Genomic DNA, 17,651 nt, shown 5'->3' on the forward strand with positions numbered 1-17,651 from the left:
ACATCTCAGTCCCGCCCCCATCCCCATCGCTTCAACCCGGAGACCAAACCCCACAGCCACATCCCCCCATCCCATGGGGACGCCTGTGCCCCCCGCAGTGATGTGCCACACCCCCACCCACGCCACGGGGTGTCCCTGCATCCCCCACCCCACGGTGATGCCCTGTGCCCCCCCCCCGCCCCCCGTGCCCCACGGCAATGCCCCACGCTCTCCCTGTGCCCCATAGGGCCTGGGGGCCCCTCGGCTCCGGGGGGGGGGGGGGGGGGGGGCCGTCGGGACCAGCACAAAGCAGCGCCTGTGCCACCCCCGCAGACGTCCCCGTCCCCATCGGGACAAGGGGCCTTTGTGGGGCGGGGGGGATGGGGTGGGGAGAGGGGGCCACCCGGACGCCTGGGTCCCCGGGGGGGGGGGGCCGGGCACTCCCAGACGCCTGGGTCCCCGCTGCCGAAGCATGCTGGCCACCCTGCTGTGGGGGGCTGCCCTGGGGGTCGCACTGCTGGGGGGGGCCCTGGAGAGGTGAGGGGCTCGGGGGGGGGGGGGGCTGGGGGGACAGGGAAGGGCTGGGTGATGGCCATAGGGCAGAGGAGCTGGGGGTCCTTCGGGGTGGGGTGATGCCTGAGGGAGTCTATGGGGTAGGAGGATCCCTGGGGAGCGGTAGAGTCCCAGGAAACCCCTCTGGAGCATCCTGGGGGTCCCTGGGAGTTCCCAGGGGCAGGGGAGGTCCCCCGTGGGGTGCCCCACTGATCCGCCCCACAGCAGGGGGGGCTGCACCCGCCACCTGCAGTGGGTTCCCCAGCTCCACAGCGAGACCTTCGCCCAGGCTCAGCACCGGCCCTACCTGACCCTCTGCGGGGGCCGCGTCTGCAGCACCTACCGGTACCCCCCTGGGGGGCTGGGCACTAGGGTCCCCTGGGAGGAGGGAGCTGGGCACAGGGGTCCCCATGGCGGGGGTGTGTGGGCACCAGGGACCCTGGGAGGGGGGGAGGAAGAGCCCCACGGGGGTCCCTGTGGGGTGGGGTCTGGAGACCTGGGTCCTTGGGGTGGGGGGTCCTGGATGCCTGGGTCCTATGGGGGGGGGGCTGGACACGGGGTCCCCATGGTGGGGGGGGAGGGGGCTGGACGCTGGACGCCTGGGTCCCCATGGGGGGAGCAGGGCTCAGTCCTAGGAGCGGGAGCCCCTGGTGGAGTCCCTGGGGGTGGGGGTCCCAGGCACCTGGGTCCCCTGGGAGGCAGCAGAGACACCTGGGTCCCTACGGGGCGGGGGTCTGGCTGCCTGTGGGTCCTGGCGGGGGGGGCGGTTCCGGGGCACCTGGGTCCCCGCGGTGGGGGTCCCGGACAGATGCCCGAGTCCTGCACGGGTGGGCACCCGCAGCACCACGTACCGGGTGGCCTCACGGCGGGTGGAGCAGCGGGTGCTGCGGCCTGGCCTCATCTGCCAGCAGGGTGAGCCGGGGGTCGGGGTGGGGGGGTTCGGAGATGGGGCCGGACCCTGGGTCTTCTGGGGGGGGGGGGGGGGGGCGGGGAGTGGGGACCCCTGGGTCCATGGTGGGGGGAGGGGGTGTGGAGTGGGGACCCCCCAGACAGCCAGTGGGGCAGCGGGGTTCCCAGATGCCTGGGTTCCATGGGGTTACCTGTCCCCCCCAGCGCCCGCCCCGGAGCCCCTCTCGGCCCACCTGAAGGTGCTGCAGGAGCGGATGGAGGTGCTGGAGCAGGTGGGGCCGGGGGGAGCGGGGGGTTTGGGGGCCCCCATACCCCATAAGCGGGTGCTGGAGGAGCGCCCACCCCCCAGTGGGAGGGGGTACTCGGGGCCCCCCCTGACCCCCTGTGTATGGGGCAGGCGCTGGGGGGGCCCCTGCGGTACCTGGACCGGGTGGAGGCTTTGGGGGAGCAGCTGATGGACCTGGAGGAGCGACTAGGGGCCTGTGAGTGCCCCCCCCCCCCTCAAGGGACGAGGGGGCCCCCTGGCTCAGCCCACACCCCTGCGACCCCTCACAGGGCTCCCACGCCCCCCCAGGAGCACCTGGGACCCCTATGGCACCCCATGACCCCCAGGGGCACCCCAAGAGGCCCCATAAGACCCCCATGACCCTTCAAAAGCTCCCAAAACCCTCCAGGACCCCAAAAAGACTCCTATAGAACTACCCCAGGGACCCCACGGCTACATAGGGACCTCCCCCAAATCATCCCGAGACCCCCTGTCCTCATCCTAACCCCCGTGTCCCCCCCCCCAGGTGACTGTGGGGGCGGGAAGAATGGCTTCGGGTACAAGACCCGCCACTGACATCATTCCCACTCCCCGATGACATAATCACTCAACCACCGTGATATCATGAGGCGCCACAACTGGGGGGGTTTATTAAAAGCGGGGGGTCTCCAAGCCGGGGGCAGGAGGAAAATTTGGCAAAATCCGCGCCCCCCCCCCCCCCCCCCCAATAAATACACGGCATCACCCCTTAAAAAGGGATCGGGGTCTGCTCTGACAACCAATCAGCACCTGCCCCGCCACGCTGCCCCACAGCCTGGGACCCCCCCAGTCCCCAAATGGCACTGGCCATTGAGGGGGGTCAGCCCTGTGCCCCCCCAGGAGCCATGGGTCAGTCCCTGTGACCCCCGTGTGGGGGTCTGGAGTGGGCCAGTCTGTGGGTATCCCCCTTGCCCACATGGGGGTCTGGAGTGGGTCAGTCCGTGGGGCCCCCCCATACACGGGGGACTGGAGTGAGTTGGTCTGTGGGGGTCCCGCTGTGTGTCATACCATGGTCCCGCTATGGGTCACTGCATGAGCCTTCTGTGGATCCCGCCGTGGGTCACACCGGGTCCCCGCTGCGTGTCCTGCCGCGGGTCTGACCGAGCTCCTCCTACAGCTCCCACCATGGCTCAATCCATGCGTTTCCATGGGTCCCGCTGTGGGTCGCTCCATGCCCCACTTGGGGGTCAGTCCGTGCCCCATTCTTCCTCTAAGTCCCGCTGTGGGTCACTCCATGCTCCCACCGTGGATCAGGCCACATTTTTCCTATAGGTCCCGCCAAGGGTTGCTCTGTGCCCCGGCATGGGTCGGTCCATGTCCTACTCGTGGGTCAGCCCGTGGCCCACTTGTGGGTCCGTCCACGTTCTACGCGTGGGTCAGCCCATGCCCCACTTGTGGGTCAGTCCACGTTCCACGTGAGGGTCAGCCCCCGTCCCACCACCGTGGGGCTGGGCAGCGCCGTGGGGCAGCGGGCGGCCGTGGGGCGGGGCGGGTCACTGGGGGGCGGGGGGCGGCGCCGTGGGGCGCAGCTCGGCCGAGAGCGCCTCGAAGGCCTCCAGCATGGCGGTGCGGACCCGCTCGGTGAGCGCCGGGACGTCAGCCGGGCCCAGCCCCCGGGTGGGTAGCGGGGGCAGCACCTGGATCACGCACTGCCCTGGGGGCGGAGGGTCGGGGGGCGCCCCATGGCTGCCCCACAGCCCACCTGGACCCCCCTGGATGCAGGCCCCCCCTGCATATGCAGCAAACCCCCAGGGGCCCCAGACAGCCTCCTTCATGTACCCCACAGCTCCCCCATGTGTCCACAGCCCCCCAGTAGCACCCCCAAACCTCCTCCCACGTACCCCACGCACCCCTCACACCCACAGGTATCCCCCCCGCAGAGCTCCCATGTGCCCCCCAGCCACCCCTCCAGCTACCCCCTAGACTCCCCACATGACCCAATACCCCCCCCAGCCCCACGTATGCCCCCCCAGCCCACCATCCACATATCCCCAGATTCCCCCTAGCCCCATGTATCCCCTCAGCCCCCCTCCATGGACCCCCCTGACTCCCCATGTGCCCCACGCTCCCCCCAGACCCGGGTCCCCAGCCCCTCACCGGCTGTGAACCTCCGCTCCCGCTTGCTGTAGAAGTGCTGGTAGGAGGAGATGACAATGGGGACGACAGGGACCTGGCGGGCAGGCGAGGGTTGAAGGGTGCTGCCCCACGGCCACCCCACAGCCGCCCCACGGCAGCCCCCCTACCTGTGCCTGGACGGCAAGGTGGAAGGCGCCCCGCTTGAAGGGCAGCATGGAGCCGCTGTGGTTGCGTGTCCCCTCAGGGAAGACCCACACTCGGACCTGGGGGGAGATGAGGGGCTGTCCCACGGCGAGACCGGGGGTGCCCCACAGCAAGGGGGGGGGGGGGGGGGCAGCCAGTACTGCCCCACAGTGAGCTGGGGCTGCCCCAGATCACTATGGGGTCAACTGGGGCTGCCCCACAGCAGCCCCAGGCAGGATGCAGAGCATGGCGTAAGGCCCCCCCAGCAGCCCCCTGGTGCCCCACTCACGTCCTGGCTAAGCATGGTGTGGGCGGCCTCGGCCATGACGCTGATGGCGTCGTGCGTCCGCTTGCGGTCGATGAAGATGATGCCGCCGAGCCAGCAAGCCACCCCCACGGCCCCCATGTAGAGCAGCTCCCGCTTGGCGATGGGCACACAGCGGTCCGGCAGCACCTCCATCATCCCTGGGGGCTGGCATTAGCCAGGGGGCGGCTGTGGGGCCAAGGCAGGGGGCCTACGGGGCTGGGGGGTGGCTATGGGCACACACTGATTCAGCAGCAGCACCTCTGTCATCCCTGGGAGCAGTGTTAGCTTGGGGGCCAAGCTATAGGGGTAAGCTTGGGGTAAGCTATAGGGCTGGACGGTGGCTACATGCACACGCCGCTCCAGCAGCGCCTCCAGCACCCCTGGGGGCCGCGTCAGCTGCGGGGCTGGGGCTCAGCAGCAGGGGTCGAACAGTGCCCATGGCACAGGAGGCTGCTAGGGGGCCGGGGGCAAAACTAGGGGCCAGGCCGTGCGGCAGCGCCGTGGGGCGGGTATACCCGGCAGGTCGAAGGAGCTCTGGTGGTTGCTGACAATGAGGTAGGGGCACAGGGGACACGGGACAGGCCTGTGGGGCAGCGCCGTGGGGCAGCGCCGTGGGGCGGGCGTACCCAGCAGGTCGAGGGAGCTCTGGTGGTTGCTGACGACGACGTAGGGCTGCCGGGGGGGGAAGTGCTGGGCACCCCGAACCGCCATCCGGATCCCGTAGAGGTGCTTCACGTGCTGCATCAGCCCCCGGATGATCCTGGCCGGGGACACGGGGTGACGGGACACGCCCCACACACCGCCCCGCGTCCCCCCGAGTTTCACGTCCCGGGACCGCAGGAGGCAAAGGGGGTGGCCCAGCCCTGCGTCCCCCCCGCGTCCCCATCCGCGCGTCCCCCCGCCATCCCTACTTCATGTTCTCAACGTCGCGGCCGCGCAGGGCGCAGAGCGGGATGGCCACCAGCGCCAGCAGCAGGATCCACCCGTTGTAGAAGCCCATCTTGCAGAAGAAGCGGAAGGAGCCGCTGCGCTCGTACAGCACCGGCAGCAGCAGCAGCGCCAGCGCCAGCGCCGCCGTCCCCACCGTCACCTCCATGGCGCCTGCGGGCGGCGGGGCTCAGGGCGGGCACCGGAGCCCGCGGGACCCCCGGGCCCGCCCCCCCCAGACCCTGCCGGGACGCCCAGACCCCCCCATCCGGACGCCGCCCGGACCCCCAGACACCCTCCCCGGCCCTGCCGGGACCCTCACACCCCCCGCCCGACCCCGATCCACCCCCCGCCCCGGGATCCCAACGCCCCAAACCCCATTTGTCTGACCCCAAAACGCTGCGGGATCCCCAACACCCTCCCGGGACACCGACCCCCCCATCTTTAGCCCCTAAAGCCCCGCGTCGCCGCCGCTTACGGGCACCTGCCCCCCCCCCGCCCCTCCCCGGGCCGGGCCCCTCCCACGCCGGGCCGGGCGGGGCCGGGCGGGGCCGCGGGGCGGCGCACGGGGCGCGTGGCGGCGGCGCCGCCCCCCCCACCGCCCGCCCGGCCCGGCCCGGCGCAGGCCGCGCCCCGGCCCGCAGGCCCCCCGACCCCCGCCGCGCCCCCCGGGCGCCCCCCGACCCTCGGCCCCGCCGCGCCCCCCCCTCCGAGCCCCAACCCCAAACCCCGCTCCCCGGTACCGGGCGGGGCCAGGCGGGGCGGCGGCTGCGGCGGCGGCGCGGACCCTTCCCGCTTCCCGGCGGCGGCGGCGGCGGCGGCGGCGGCGGCAGCGGAAGCGGCGTAGCTGACGGGCGGCTGCGATAGCCAATGAGCGCCGGTCGCGCCGGCCGCGCGTCCCGCCCCCCTGGCCTGCGCCGTTCCCGTGGCAACCAGGCATGGCGGCGGACGGGGGGGGTGGGCGGGACCGCGCGTCGCCGCGGCAACGCGGCCGCCATCTTGTTCCGCCCCCCGAAGGGAACAGCGGGAAGGCGGGAGCTGGCCCGCGCGCTGATTGGGCGGCGCGGCGGCCCGTTAAGGCGGCGCGGCCAGTCAAGCGCCGGCCATCGCGCCCCCTCCCCCGGAGGCATCGCCCCGCACGTGATGATGCCGTGAGCGGCGGCGAGCGGGACCAATGGAAAGCGGCCGCCCCCGCCCCGCTGCCGGGAGGCGTGGCCAGCGGGTTTGATTGCTGATCGCGGCACCCAACAGCGACGCGCCAAACGAGCACCGCCCTCCTCGAAGGGGCGGAAAGCCGGCAGGCGGTGACTGGCGGGCGGGGCGCCCAATGGGGCGCGCTGGGGCGGAGCAGGGCAGGCGGGGCTGCGCGGAGACGGAAGATGGCGGCGGGCGCGGGGGCGCCGGACGGGGGCCCCGAGGGGCCAAACCGCGGCGGCGCCTTCGCCTGCAACCTCTGCCTGGAGCCCGCGCGCGACGCCGTGATTGGCCGCTGCGGGCACCTGTACTGGTGAGGAGCGGGGCCGGAGCGGCGGGGGCGGGGCCTAGGGTGGGCCGGGCCTGCGTGGGGCGGGGGCGGAGTAAGGGGCGGGGCTTGGAAGAGGGGGCACGGGGGCGGGGGGCGGGGCTACAGGGTGAGCTATGGGGGGGTCTGTGGGGGAGCTATGGGAGGCCATAGGGCGCTATGGACTGAGCTATGGAGGGGTTATGGGGTCTACGGTGGGGTCATGGGGGCTATCGGGGGGGGCCACAGGGTGAGCTATGGGGGGGCTGTGGGTTCTCTGGTGGGGCTATGAGAGGCTACAGGGTGGGCTGTGGGGTGAGTTATGGGTGCTATAGGGTCTGGGAGGGCTGTGGCGGCTCTGGGGCAGAGCTGTAGGGTGGAGGACGGGGGTGGGCTGCAGGACTGTTGATGGGCTCGGCCGTGGGGCACTGACGCCGGGTCCCCCCTTTGCAGCTGGCCCTGCCTGCACCAGGTGAGTGACCCCCCCCCCCCCACGAGGGCAGGGGTGGTTTGACCCGGGGGGGGCCGGGCTGTATCCAACGGGGGGCCCGGGGGGGCCCAAACTGGGGGTGGGGGGTGTCCCCAGTCTCGGGGGAAGGGGGCCCCTGGCCATGGGGCAGGGAATGCCCGGCTGTGGGGCCAGGACTGCCCTGGCCCATGGGCATGGGGGTGCCCCGGTGTGGGGCTGGGTGCTCCCGCCATGGGGCAGCGCTGTGGGTCCCGCAGTGGCTGCTGACGCGGCCCCGCTGTGCTGTCTGTGGGGCTGGGATCAGCCGTGACACCGTCGTACCCCTCTACGGGCGGGACAGCGCCCGCCGGGACCCCCGGTGAGTGGGCTGGCAGAGCTGGGGAGGGGTATGGGGGGCTGGGAACCCCGCTGAGGGGGGCTGGGGAGGGGTATAAGACCCCGCTGAGTGGGACAGGAGCTGGGTGTGGGAAGACAGGAGCCCCTGGTAAGCGGGCCGGGGGGGGTTTGGGGATCCATGGGGGGCACAGGGGCTCTCTGGAGGAATGTTTGTGGTGGGCTGCTGGGCACTGTGATGCATGGGGGGGGCTATGGGGAGTTGGGGGGACTGTGGGGACTATGGGGGGGGGGGCACGGAGGGGGGGAAGTGAATGTGGGGCAGAGGCTTGGGGGGCCTGGGTGGCAGGTGGGTTGGATGCTGTGGAGTGGGCATGAGGAGTGGGTGCTGGGGGGGCTATAGGGGCTACAAGGCAGTGCTATGGGGTGCAGAGGGCCTGTCCCCCCCTCACGTCCCCCACCCCCCACCCCCCCCAGGCTGGAGACACCCCCCCGACCCCGGGGACAGCGCCCAGAGCCCGAGACCCAGGGGGTAAGTGACTGTCGGACCCCACAGCATCCCCTCTCCCCCAATCCCACTGGCCCACAGCAGCCCCTCCACACATCCCAGCCCCCTGCCCCGTTTCTGAGGCCCCCAAAGCCCCCCAAGTGCCACAGTAACTCCTCCCCAGTACCCCCCAGGTGATGCAGCCCCCCACATGCCCCCTCCAGTACACCCTCCCACCCCTGACACCACCCCACAACTGCCCTGTGCCTGCCCACCCCCACAGTACCCCACCACCCCTCAACTCCCCCGTGTGTGTCCCCCAGTAATGCAGCCCCCTAACATGTCCCTGTCCGTCCCCCCCCCCGCCCCCCCCCAGGTGCCCCCTGCCGGCCCCAGCAGCAGCTTCCACGTGGCCTTCGGCTTCGGAGCATTCCCTTTCGCCTTCTTCAGCACCGTCCCACAGCCCCCTCTGACTGGCACAGGTATGTCCCCCAGGACCCTGCAAACTCCCTGTGCCCAGGGACCCCCAAGACCCGTTGTGCACCCCCTGCTATCTCCCTGGGACTAAAGAACTACCCCCAAGGGCCCCTGGGGGGCTCCAAATAACCCCCACGCCCCCCCAGGGATCAGGGGCCTTTCCCATCCTGTTCTTGGGCAGCTCCCAGTGGGGGTGTACCAGGGCTCCCCCCACTCACAGTGGGTTTTGGGGTGCCCCCCCCCAGGGGATGCTGGGGACCCCCCTGCGGGCTCGCTGGACTCCGTCTTCCTCTTCATCGCTGCCGCCTTCTTCCTCTGGCTGCTCAGCGTCTGACCCTGGGGGGGCTACATGGGGTGGAGGGGGTCTCCAGGACCCTACAGAACCCCCCTCAACCCGCTCGGATGCTGCAGGGGCCCTGGGCCCCCCCCGTGGGGTTTTGCTGCCCCCCAGCCCCCCCCAAACTGTGATTAAAGCTGCACCTCCACCCCACACCCCGAGTCTGTTTTGGGGCATTCGGAGGGTTTCAGGGGCCCAAAATGAAGCACAAATGGGGGGAGTGTCCCCCAACCGCCACCCCGGACGCCTGGGTTCCCCCATCCCTCCCCCACAGACGAGTATCCGGTTTTATTTTTCCCATTTGTTATTAATCCGGGTAGAAAACGGCCCCGGGGGGGTGTGGCCGGAACGAGGCCCCTGCCCCTTTCAGGGAGAATAGGGGGCGGGGCTCCCTGGGGTAAGTGCTTGCAGAGGGCGGGGCCTCAAGTGGGGGCGGGGCCTCAAGTGGGGGCGGGGCTTGCCCGGGTGGGGAAGGTTCCACCCCCTGAGAAGAGCCAGAGGGTGGGGCTGCTGCCCAGAGAGGCGGGGTTTGCACATCGGTGGGCGGAGCTTGATCCCTTGCATAGTGGGGCTCGTCCCCGTAAAGGCCGGGCTTATTCCGTGGGCGTGACTCAGCATCCCCACAGTGGGCGGAGCTTGATCCCTGGCCCCGGGGCTGTTCCCACGGACAGTGCTTAGCCCCGGGGGGCGGGGCCTGCCGCCAAGGGGCGGGGCTACCCGCCAGCCCCCAGGTAGAGGGTGCGGGGGCGGCGGGGGCCGCGGGGGGGGGCAGGTGCCCGGCTGCGATTGGCAGGGGGGGGCCGGCGGCGGACGTGGATGACGCGCGTGTCCATCACCTCGCAGTCCACCTGCATCATGGCCTCCAGGCCCCCCCCACGCCCTGACAGGCTCTCTGGTGGGGGCAAGGTGTCAGTTGGGGACCCTCGGGGCAGAGGGACCCCCCCAGAGACAACAGGACCCCCCAAAGACGAGAGGGAAGCCCCCAAGGAAAGAGGAAACCCCAGAGAAAGGGGACCGCCCCAGGTGATGCGGACCCCGGCAGTTGACTGTAAGCCCCCCAGGGCAATAGGGTATCCCCTGGGGCAATGGGCCCCCCTCAGCGATGGAGAGCCCCCCTGGGCAAGAGGGACACCCCCCCCCCAGGCAATGGAACTCCCCAGGAAAAAGGGGATGACCCAGCCCCACCCCTGCAGCACAGAGAGCCCCAAGGAAATGTGGACACCCCCCTCCAAGGGGGCAAGAGTCCCCCCCCAGGGACCACCCATCCTTGGACGTGTGACCCCTTGGGTACACAGGGGGGACCCCGAGCACCTTGGGACCCCCCCAAACATAGAAAAGCCCCTATTGGAGTGGGAGAACATGCAGTGGGACCCCCCCCAGGACACAGAAGGGGCCGGGAGTCCCCACTCACCGTTGAGGGCGGCTGCTGGCATCACCAGGGACATCTTTGGCCGCGATGTCTTGTTGTGGCTGATGGCTGGCAGCAGCAGGTGGTCCTGGACAGGGGGACACAGCATTGGGGACCCTCCCCGACCTCCAGCAGACCACCCTGAGCCCCTCCAGATTGCCCTCAGCCCCCCATACCCGACGGAAGGAGACGACGTAGAAAGTGTCCTCGCGGCGGTCAATGGCGGCCAGGAAATGGGGTTCAGCCCGGTCAGGGCGGTAGAGCTGGAGCTGCCCCAGGGGGGCCCTGGAAGGACACAGAGGGGCTTCAGGTGGTGGGGGGACATGAGAGGGCACATGTAGGGATGGGTGTGGGGTGGAAAAGGCAGGGGGGCGTTGGGGGTCCAGGAGGAGGTGGGAGAGAGTGCGAGGAGTGGGGGGGATACATGGCGGGGGTTGAGGGGGTCGCGTTCCGGGGTTCTCTCACCTTTCAGGGTGGGGGGGGGCAGCTGGGACAAGGCGGGAGGAGGCCGGCGCCTTCCAGGGGGGCGAAGCCTGAAACTGCCCTAGGGGGTTCAGGGGGAGCAGGGACCCCCCCAGTGCCCTCCAGAACCCACCCTTCCAGGGACCCCCAACCCCAAACATTCCCCCAACGACCTCCCAGTGCACCAGGACCCCCCAAAGACCCCCCAGGGATGCTACAGGCCCTCCCCCAGCCCCACAGGATCTCCCCAGACCCCCACCCAGCCCCCCCAGCCACCTGTGGGGACTCTCCACACCCCCAGGGATCCCTAGTAATCGCCGAGAACCCCTCCAGTGACCACCAAGGGTCCCCAGAGCCCCTTGGGGCTCCCCAGGCCCCCACCCCCACTCACCTGGCTGCGGGGGGTCCAGGGGGGGGACCCCGGTTTCCGTCGGTCAATCTGGTGGCGCCGGACCCATCCGCTGAGCTCGTCCGCCAGCCTGGGGTGGGCTAGGGGGTCAGTGGGAGCAGGGGGGCTCACGGTGACCCCCTGCACCCCCCTCCTACCACTCCTGCCCTAGGCATACTGGGAAATCACCCACAATGCCCTGCTCCCCCCATGACCCTCCCCACAGCTCACCCTGGCTCCCCCCAATCCTTCCATTATCATCAACCCCCCCCAACCTCCCCCATGCCCCTCAGCCCCCCCCATGCCCCCCCCCACGCACCGCAGGGACTCAGTGCGGTTGAAGTGACGACAGTCAGATGCCCGGAACAGCCCGTCCAGCTCCCGCAGTGTCACTGCACCCAGAGAAGCGTTCCTGGGGGGGGTCGGGTCAGGGGTGTCAGGAGGGGCCGGGGGAGTCATTTGGGTGTGTGGGGGGCTCAGTGGGGTCAGGGGGTTCCACTGGTTGGGGGGGGGCACTGCCAAACACTGGGTTTGGGGGGAGGGGGGGGGGGGCGGGATCTACTGGGGTCCATGAGAGTCAGGGGGGGTCCCACAGGGGTCGGGGGGGGGGCCATTGGGGTCAGGGGCTCCCATTGGATTTGGGGAGCCGCTGAAGCCCACTGGGGTTGGGGGGGACCCACTGGGGTCTGGTGGGGGCCCCGTGGGAGTCGGGGGCAGGCAATGAGCTGCATTGGGGCCTGGGGGGACCTGTTTAGATGGGGGGTGACCAGTGGGGTCAGAGGTTCCCATGGGGCTTAGGGGGGGGGGCGTTGGGGGCCACTGGAGGGGTGCTCGGCGGTGGGGGGGAGGCACATACCTGAAAGGGGTCCTGCCGGGGGGAGCAGGCTCCTGGCGCGGCCCTGGTGGGGGGCCCCACGTCTGGGGAAGGTCGGTGGCAGGGGCCTCCCCCTCAGCCACCCCCAGGAGGTGCCGGCGGCCTCGCGGGGGGGGCTGGTGCCGGGGTTCGGCGGGGGGCGGCTGAGAGAGGCTGCGGGAGGGGTGTGTTTAAGGGGGGGAGTGGAGGCGGGGTGGCCCCCCCCCAACTTCTGACACCCACCTGAAGGGGCCCAGGTTGAAGGCGAGGAAGAGGAGGAGGGCGGCGAGGCAGGCCAGCTTGCGGGGCCCTGGGACAGGACGCAGCTCCGAGCTCTGGGGGGCACAGGGGGGACACGGGGGGGGGGGTCAGGCTGACCTGCCCGAGAGCCCTCGTGTACCCCCCAACAATGATCTGCCCTGCACGGCCTGCAGTGGTGCCCCCCAAACCCCTCTGCAATGGTACATTCCGACCCCCACCCGCCATGGGGCACCCCTGCCCCCATAACGGTACATGCCACAGCTCTCCCCCCACACTGGGGCACCCCTCCGAAGCCCTGCGATGGTACAGGCTGTCGCCCCCCCAATGGACTTTACCATTATGGGCCGGGCGGGGGCAAACAAGCTGTAAGACAGGGATAAGCTGTACCATTACAGGACCGAGAGAGGAGCAGACTACACCATTACAGAACAGGGAGGGCAGCCTGCACCATTATGGACGGGGCGGGGGGGTACAGGCTGTACCATCACGGGATGGGGTGGGGACAAGCTGTACCATTACAGGGTGGGGGGTCAGAGACTGTACCATTACGGGATGCAGGGACACAGACTACCACTACAACATGGGAGAAACAAGCCATGCCACCAAGGGCTGCAGGGGGGCACAGCCTGTGCCGTGGCCGAGCAGGGCCACCCCCCTCAGCCCCCCAGCCCCTCCACAGACCTGGCCCAGGAGGGCATCGAGGCGGCGGCGCAGGAGCCCATTCTCGCGGCGCAGGCGGTCATTGTCGGCCAGGGCCTGGCGCAGCCGCTCCTCCAGCCCCTGCACGTACTCTTTGCGCCGGCGCCGAGACTGGCATGCCGACTCCCGGTTCTTGATCATCCGCTGCTGCCGCTTCAGCACCTTTGCCTGCACCCGCGGGTCACCAGGGGGCCAGCGGAGGGGACCCCAAGGCTCCCAGGAGAGGGGGATGCCCGGGATGACAGGGGACACCCAAGACAGGGGGGCATCCCTTGGGGAGAAGGGGGACACTCTGGGATGGGGGACACCCCAGGAGGGACAGAGAACACTCGGGGGGGGAATATTGAGGGGTCGGGTTCGCGTGGGGGTCAGGGGTCACGCAGGGGGTACTCACGTCAACCTCCTGGGGGCCAGGAGGAGTGGGAGCAGGGGCCGGGACGATGGTCTTGGCCTCGGGCTTAGGGGGGCCGGGTGGGGTGCGGGGGGGCGCCCGGCCGGAGTGGGGCAGGCACAGGAGCCCTGGCAGCAGCAGCTCGGCCGGCGACAGTAGCACCGCGGGGGCCGGCACTGCGGATCCCCAAAGCCCCCCATTCACCCAGTGCCCCCCAAAACACCTCCCCATCACCCCAGCCCCTCCCAGCAGCCCCAAAGCCCCAGTCCCACAGCCATAGCATCACCCAGCCCCTCCAGCCCCCCTCCCTCCTATGGCCTCATGATCCCCCAGCCCCCCCGAATCTCCTCCCTGTTGCCCCAGATGCCCCCAGCAACCCTGACCTCCCATGGCCCCAGCCCCCCCAGCCCTACCGGTGATGGCTGTGGGCAGAGAGGGGGCAGCTCCAGGCAGCGGCTGCAGCAGGATAGTCTGGGGGGTGCTTGGGGCAGCCCCCCCAGGCCCAGTGGCCCCCCCAGGGGGCTTGGGCTGGATGGGGGGTGTCCGGCGGCTGGGAGGGACCCCCTCTGCCTTTACAGCCCGCGGTGCCTTCCCTGCTGTGGCATTAGGGGTGTCAGAGGGGGTGTTGTGACCCCCCCATTCCCCCTCATCTGTCTGTCTGCAGCTTACCGGCATCAGGGAGGGTACAGGGCAGCGGAGGGGTTGGCTCTGTCTTCACCCCCAGCTCGGGGGGGCTGGGGACCTGTGGGGACAGAGCTGAGAGGAAGGAGGTGGGCAGAGGGGGCAGCAGGGGGCAGCAGGGGCACCAGTGAGGGGGGACATACCCAGGCCAGGGGCTCGGAGGCAGAGGAGAGACCGGAGGAGTCAGAGCAGTGGGACGAGGTGGGGGACCCTGGCTCTGACTTCACCTGCAGGTCTGGGGGGGCATCAGGAGCACATGACTGGTGAGGATCCCTGTGCTGCCATGCCTCGAACGCCACCCCAGCATCCAGTAACCCCCCCCACCCCCCACTAGAACCTCTCCAACAACCCCATATCGCCCCCCAGCTCGCCATTATCCTCCCCAGCCCCTGGTATCCCCTCCCACCATCCCATGAACTCCTCCAGCCCACCATACACCCCCCATAAAACCCCCCAGGACCCCCCTTCTGCCCCTCCCCACTCACCAGGGAAGAGGCTGGGGGGGTCCTGGTCCCACGGGGGGTCGGGAGGGCTGGCAGCCTCGCCCCCATCGAAGGCACAGTCGAACTGGGGTGGGGGGAGGGATGAGGGTCTGGGACCCCCCAGGGGGTGGGGCTGGGAAGACCCCACCCGGAGGGGATGGAGCTTGGGCATCACCAGAGGGGTATGGGTTTACCATGGGGTTGGGGTCTAGGGACGGGAAGAGGTGGGCGGGCTCCAGCCTGTCATCGAGGCAACTGTAGAGAGCAGCATCTGGGGGGGGGGGGGGGGGGGGCCCGGCATGTTTACAAAAAGCCCCGCCCCCAAGAGGCTTAACCCCGCCCTCAGCGTGCTGACCCCACCCAAATGCCTTAACCCCGCCTCCATGCAGAGCACGCCCCCTGTAAGCCACGCCCCTTTACCCCAACAAGACACAATGCCGCCGGCAGGGCCCGCCCCCTCCCCAAGCCCCGCCCCCTACGAAAGTCCCTCCCACGCGGAGCCCGGGCCGCCCCGCCCCGCAACACGCGGAAGCGGCCTTCCCTCCCTCCCCCGCCCGGCCCCGCCGCGCCGAGGCCCCTCCCCGCCCAGCCCGGGCCTACCCCAGTCCTCGGCCCCCAGCAGGTTGTCGGCCCGGAACCGCCCCGCGTCGCTCAGCACCAGCAGCTCCGGCGCCAGCGCCGCCATCTTCCACCGCGCCGCGCCGCGCGCGCCCCCCTGCCAATCCGCACCGCCGCCCGCCCACCAATGGGAGCGCGGCTCGCCCGGCCGGCCTCCGCGCAGGCGCGCTGAGGGCGGGGCGGGCGGCGCCTGCGCGCTGGGCCCTTCCGCTCCCACCGCCCCCAGCTCCCCCGCCCACCGGCGGCGTTTAAAGGGGCAGCGCCGCCGCAGCCACCGCCGGTTGCCTCGGTCCCCGACCCGGCCACGGTAGGACCCGCCCCGCCCGCAGGGGAGGGAGGGAGGGAGGGAGGGAGGGAGGGAGGAGACGGAGACGGAGACGGAGACGGAGACGGAGACGGAAAGAGAGAGAGAGGGCGGGCGGGCGGGAACGTGGGCGTCTCCACGGCAGCCCCGCCCAGGCGGGCCGCTGCCCAGCTGGGGGCGTGGCCGGATGTGATGCAAGGAGGCGGGGCTGCCGGACGCCGGAGTCCTCGCCCAGGTGGGAGCAGGAGCGGCCCGGGACTGCCGGGTCCGCGGGGGCGGGGGGGGGGGAGGGTGTCCCGGAGGCCAGGGTGCCCCCGGTGGGGGGGGGGGGGCGCGGACGCCGGGGGCCCCTCTGATCAGGCTCCGCCCCCCCGTCTCGTAGGCCACCGCCGGCGAAACGCGATTGGCCGAGGAAGAAATGGAAGGTGGAGATTCAGCCGATGGGGAGGCAGTGCTCAGGGGAGCAGCCAATGGGGCTGCGGAGGAGCCGGCCAATGGGCAGCGAGCACCCGGAGGTTTGCCCAATGGGGAGGGAGGGAGCCCAGTACCAGCCAATGAAGAGCTCAGGGGAGCCTGCGCAATGGGGGAGTCATCCAATGGGATTGCACTGCTGCCGGGCTTGTCCGAGGTGCCACCTAGCTCAGCCAATGAGCAGCTACAGAGGAGCCAAGCGGCTGGGGACTCAGCCATTGAGGAGAGAGGAGGCCTGCACGGCCCAGCCAGTGAAGAGACAGGGCCCCACGACCCAACCAATGAGACTGCGGGACACCAGGGCCCAGCCAATGAGCCTACTGGCCTACAGGGTGCAGCCAATGAGAAGGCAGAGCCACGCAACCTGAATAATGAGGCCAAAGGGCTGCGGCACCCAATCAATGAGGATGCAGTGCCGCGAGCCCCAACCAGTCAGGAACCTGTCCCACGCATCCCAGCCAATAAGGACGCAGGACCTGAAGGCCCAACTAATGAGGACGCTGGCCTCCGAGCCCCAGCCAATGAGAGGGCGAGACGCCGGGATCCAGCTGATGCCCTCCGGGCTCCACCCGATGGGGCATCGCCCTCCCGTGAGCACATGCCCCTCCCGGTCCCACCCGATGGGGCGGGGGATCCCTGGGACTGGTCGCGCGAGGAGGCGTGGCTGCGGGCCCCCGAGGAGGGGGAGGAGGAGGAGGGGTGGGGGCAGCTGGAGGAGGAGGACGAGGACGACAGCGAGGAGGGGGAGGGGGAGGAGGAAGACCCCTGGGTGGGGGCCGGGCCCCCCCCGGGCTGGTGGCTCAGCCCTGACGCTGCCTTCGCCAAACAGGTGCTGCGGCATGGCCGGGGACTAGATCGCCCCGGTCCCGGCTCCCGCTGCCGTGTGCGGCTGGAGACCCCCGCTGGGGCAGGGGTGGCGGCGGGGTGGGGGGTGGCAGCAGCAGGGGCAGGGGGTGGCCGGTGGCAGACCCTGCGGCTGGGGGACGGCGAGGGGCGGTGGGCGGCGGCGCTGGATGCCTGCCTGGAGACAATGGCGGCGGGGGAGCGGGCCCGGCTGCGGCCGACAGGGGCGGGAGCGGCGGTGGGGGTGCGGTTGGGGGGCTTCTCCCCCGCGCCCCCCTTCTGGGAGGAGGCGCCAGGTGGGCGCTGGCGGGCGGTGCTGGTGCGGCAGGAGCGGGCGGCGGCGTTGCTGGGGGCGGGGGCAGCGGGGCCGGCAGCCAGGGCCTATGCCCAGGCCCTGCGAGCGGCGGTGGCGGCCGGGGGGGCCCCACCATTGCCCCCCGCCCTGGCACGGCCCAAGGCGGAGCTGCACGCCGGGCTGGCCCTCTGCCAGCTGCGGCTGGGGCTGCCGGCAGCAGCAGCCGCCAATGCTGGCAAAGCACTGGCCCTTCGGCCGGGGCACCTGGAGGCCCGGTTCCGGCGAGCGCTGGCTGCAGCTGCCATGAGCGACCTGGAGGCAGCGGCCGCTGACCTGGCGCTGGTGCTGCGGGAGGAGCCCGGCCATGCCGGGGCACGCCGGGAGCTGCGCCGGGTGCGGGGGGCTGCCCGGGAGAGGGACGCCCGCCTGGCACGACGTCTCGGTCGGCTCTTCGCCTGAGGGGAGGGGTGTTAACGAGGGGCGCTTCGTCTGGGGTGGGGGTGGTCTGTCTGGGGGGCTGGGGATGCCCCCCTTGATAATAAACCGGATTGTTAATGATCAGGTTCTTCGGTAGGGGCGGGGAGGGGGCTGGGGTGCTGGGGATGCCCCTCCTTGATAATAAACAGTGTTAATGAGCAGATGGCTTCTTAGGGA

At 70.9% G+C, this 17,651-nt stretch overlaps 5 protein-coding genes across 6 annotated transcripts; 3 read left to right on the forward strand and 2 right to left on the reverse strand.

Annotated features, from left to right (window-relative positions):
- The first annotated feature begins 435 nt into the window (after window positions 1-435).
- EGFL8 (EGF like domain multiple 8) lies at window positions 436-2,431 on the forward strand. The gene is made up of 6 exons (XM_049793100.1): window positions 436-516; window positions 757-876; window positions 1,373-1,443; window positions 1,645-1,712; window positions 1,838-1,922; window positions 2,232-2,431. The coding sequence occupies exons 1-6, from the start codon at window positions 452-454 to the stop codon at window positions 2,279-2,281; spliced, it is 459 nt and encodes a 152-aa protein (XP_049649057.1). The 5' UTR covers window positions 436-451; the 3' UTR covers window positions 2,282-2,431.
- AGPAT1 (1-acylglycerol-3-phosphate O-acyltransferase 1) lies at window positions 2,328-6,192 on the reverse strand. Its single transcript, XM_049793006.1, is given in 8 exon segments — window positions 2,328-3,398; window positions 3,842-3,914; window positions 3,988-4,083; window positions 4,293-4,468; window positions 4,937-5,070; window positions 5,222-5,411; window positions 5,981-6,146; window positions 6,148-6,192. Coding segments are annotated over 8 exon segments (1,026 nt in total). The 5' UTR covers window positions 6,178-6,192; the 3' UTR covers window positions 2,328-3,237.
- RNF5 (ring finger protein 5) lies at window positions 6,056-9,056 on the forward strand. The gene is made up of 6 exons (XM_049793095.1): window positions 6,056-6,744; window positions 7,192-7,210; window positions 7,465-7,565; window positions 8,018-8,072; window positions 8,404-8,509; window positions 8,750-9,056. Exons 1-6 carry the CDS (start codon window positions 6,617-6,619, stop codon window positions 8,836-8,838), a joined length of 498 nt encoding a protein of 165 aa, XP_049649052.1. The 5' UTR covers window positions 6,056-6,616; the 3' UTR covers window positions 8,839-9,056.
- A 76-nt stretch (window positions 9,057-9,132) lies between these two features.
- ATF6B (activating transcription factor 6 beta) lies at window positions 9,133-15,236 on the reverse strand. The gene is made up of 16 exons (XM_049792834.1): window positions 15,067-15,236; window positions 14,661-14,737; window positions 14,470-14,551; window positions 14,128-14,219; window positions 13,973-14,045; window positions 13,717-13,899; window positions 13,307-13,479; window positions 12,895-13,080; window positions 12,196-12,287; window positions 11,956-12,126; window positions 11,419-11,511; window positions 11,103-11,190; window positions 10,715-10,788; window positions 10,426-10,534; window positions 10,253-10,337; window positions 9,133-9,733 (listed from the first exon to the last, which is right to left on the reverse strand). The coding sequence occupies exons 1-16, from the start codon at window positions 15,149-15,151 to the stop codon at window positions 9,555-9,557; spliced, it is 1,842 nt and encodes a 613-aa protein (XP_049648791.1). The 5' UTR covers window positions 15,152-15,236; the 3' UTR covers window positions 9,133-9,554.
- A 68-nt stretch (window positions 15,237-15,304) lies between these two features.
- Window positions 15,305-17,555, forward strand: FKBPL (FKBP prolyl isomerase like). 2 transcript variants are annotated; one of them, XM_049792905.1, is made up of 2 exons: window positions 15,305-15,391; window positions 15,771-17,555. In XM_049792905.1, exon 2 carries the CDS (start codon window positions 15,807-15,809, stop codon window positions 17,454-17,456), a length of 1,650 nt encoding a protein of 549 aa, XP_049648862.1. In that variant the 5' UTR covers window positions 15,305-15,391; window positions 15,771-15,806; the 3' UTR covers window positions 17,457-17,555. The 2 variants fall into 2 exon arrangements, with proteins under 2 accessions (XP_049648862.1, XP_049648861.1); XM_049792904.1 differs by lacking the exon at window positions 15,305-15,391 and adding an exon at window positions 15,493-15,623.
- The last annotated feature ends 96 nt before the right edge of the window (window positions 17,556-17,651 follow it).

Source organism: Accipiter gentilis, chromosome 36 (assembly GCF_929443795.1).
Source record: "Accipiter gentilis chromosome 36, bAccGen1.1, whole genome shotgun sequence".
Classification (NCBI taxonomy): Eukaryota; Metazoa; Chordata; class Aves; order Accipitriformes; family Accipitridae; genus Astur; species Astur gentilis.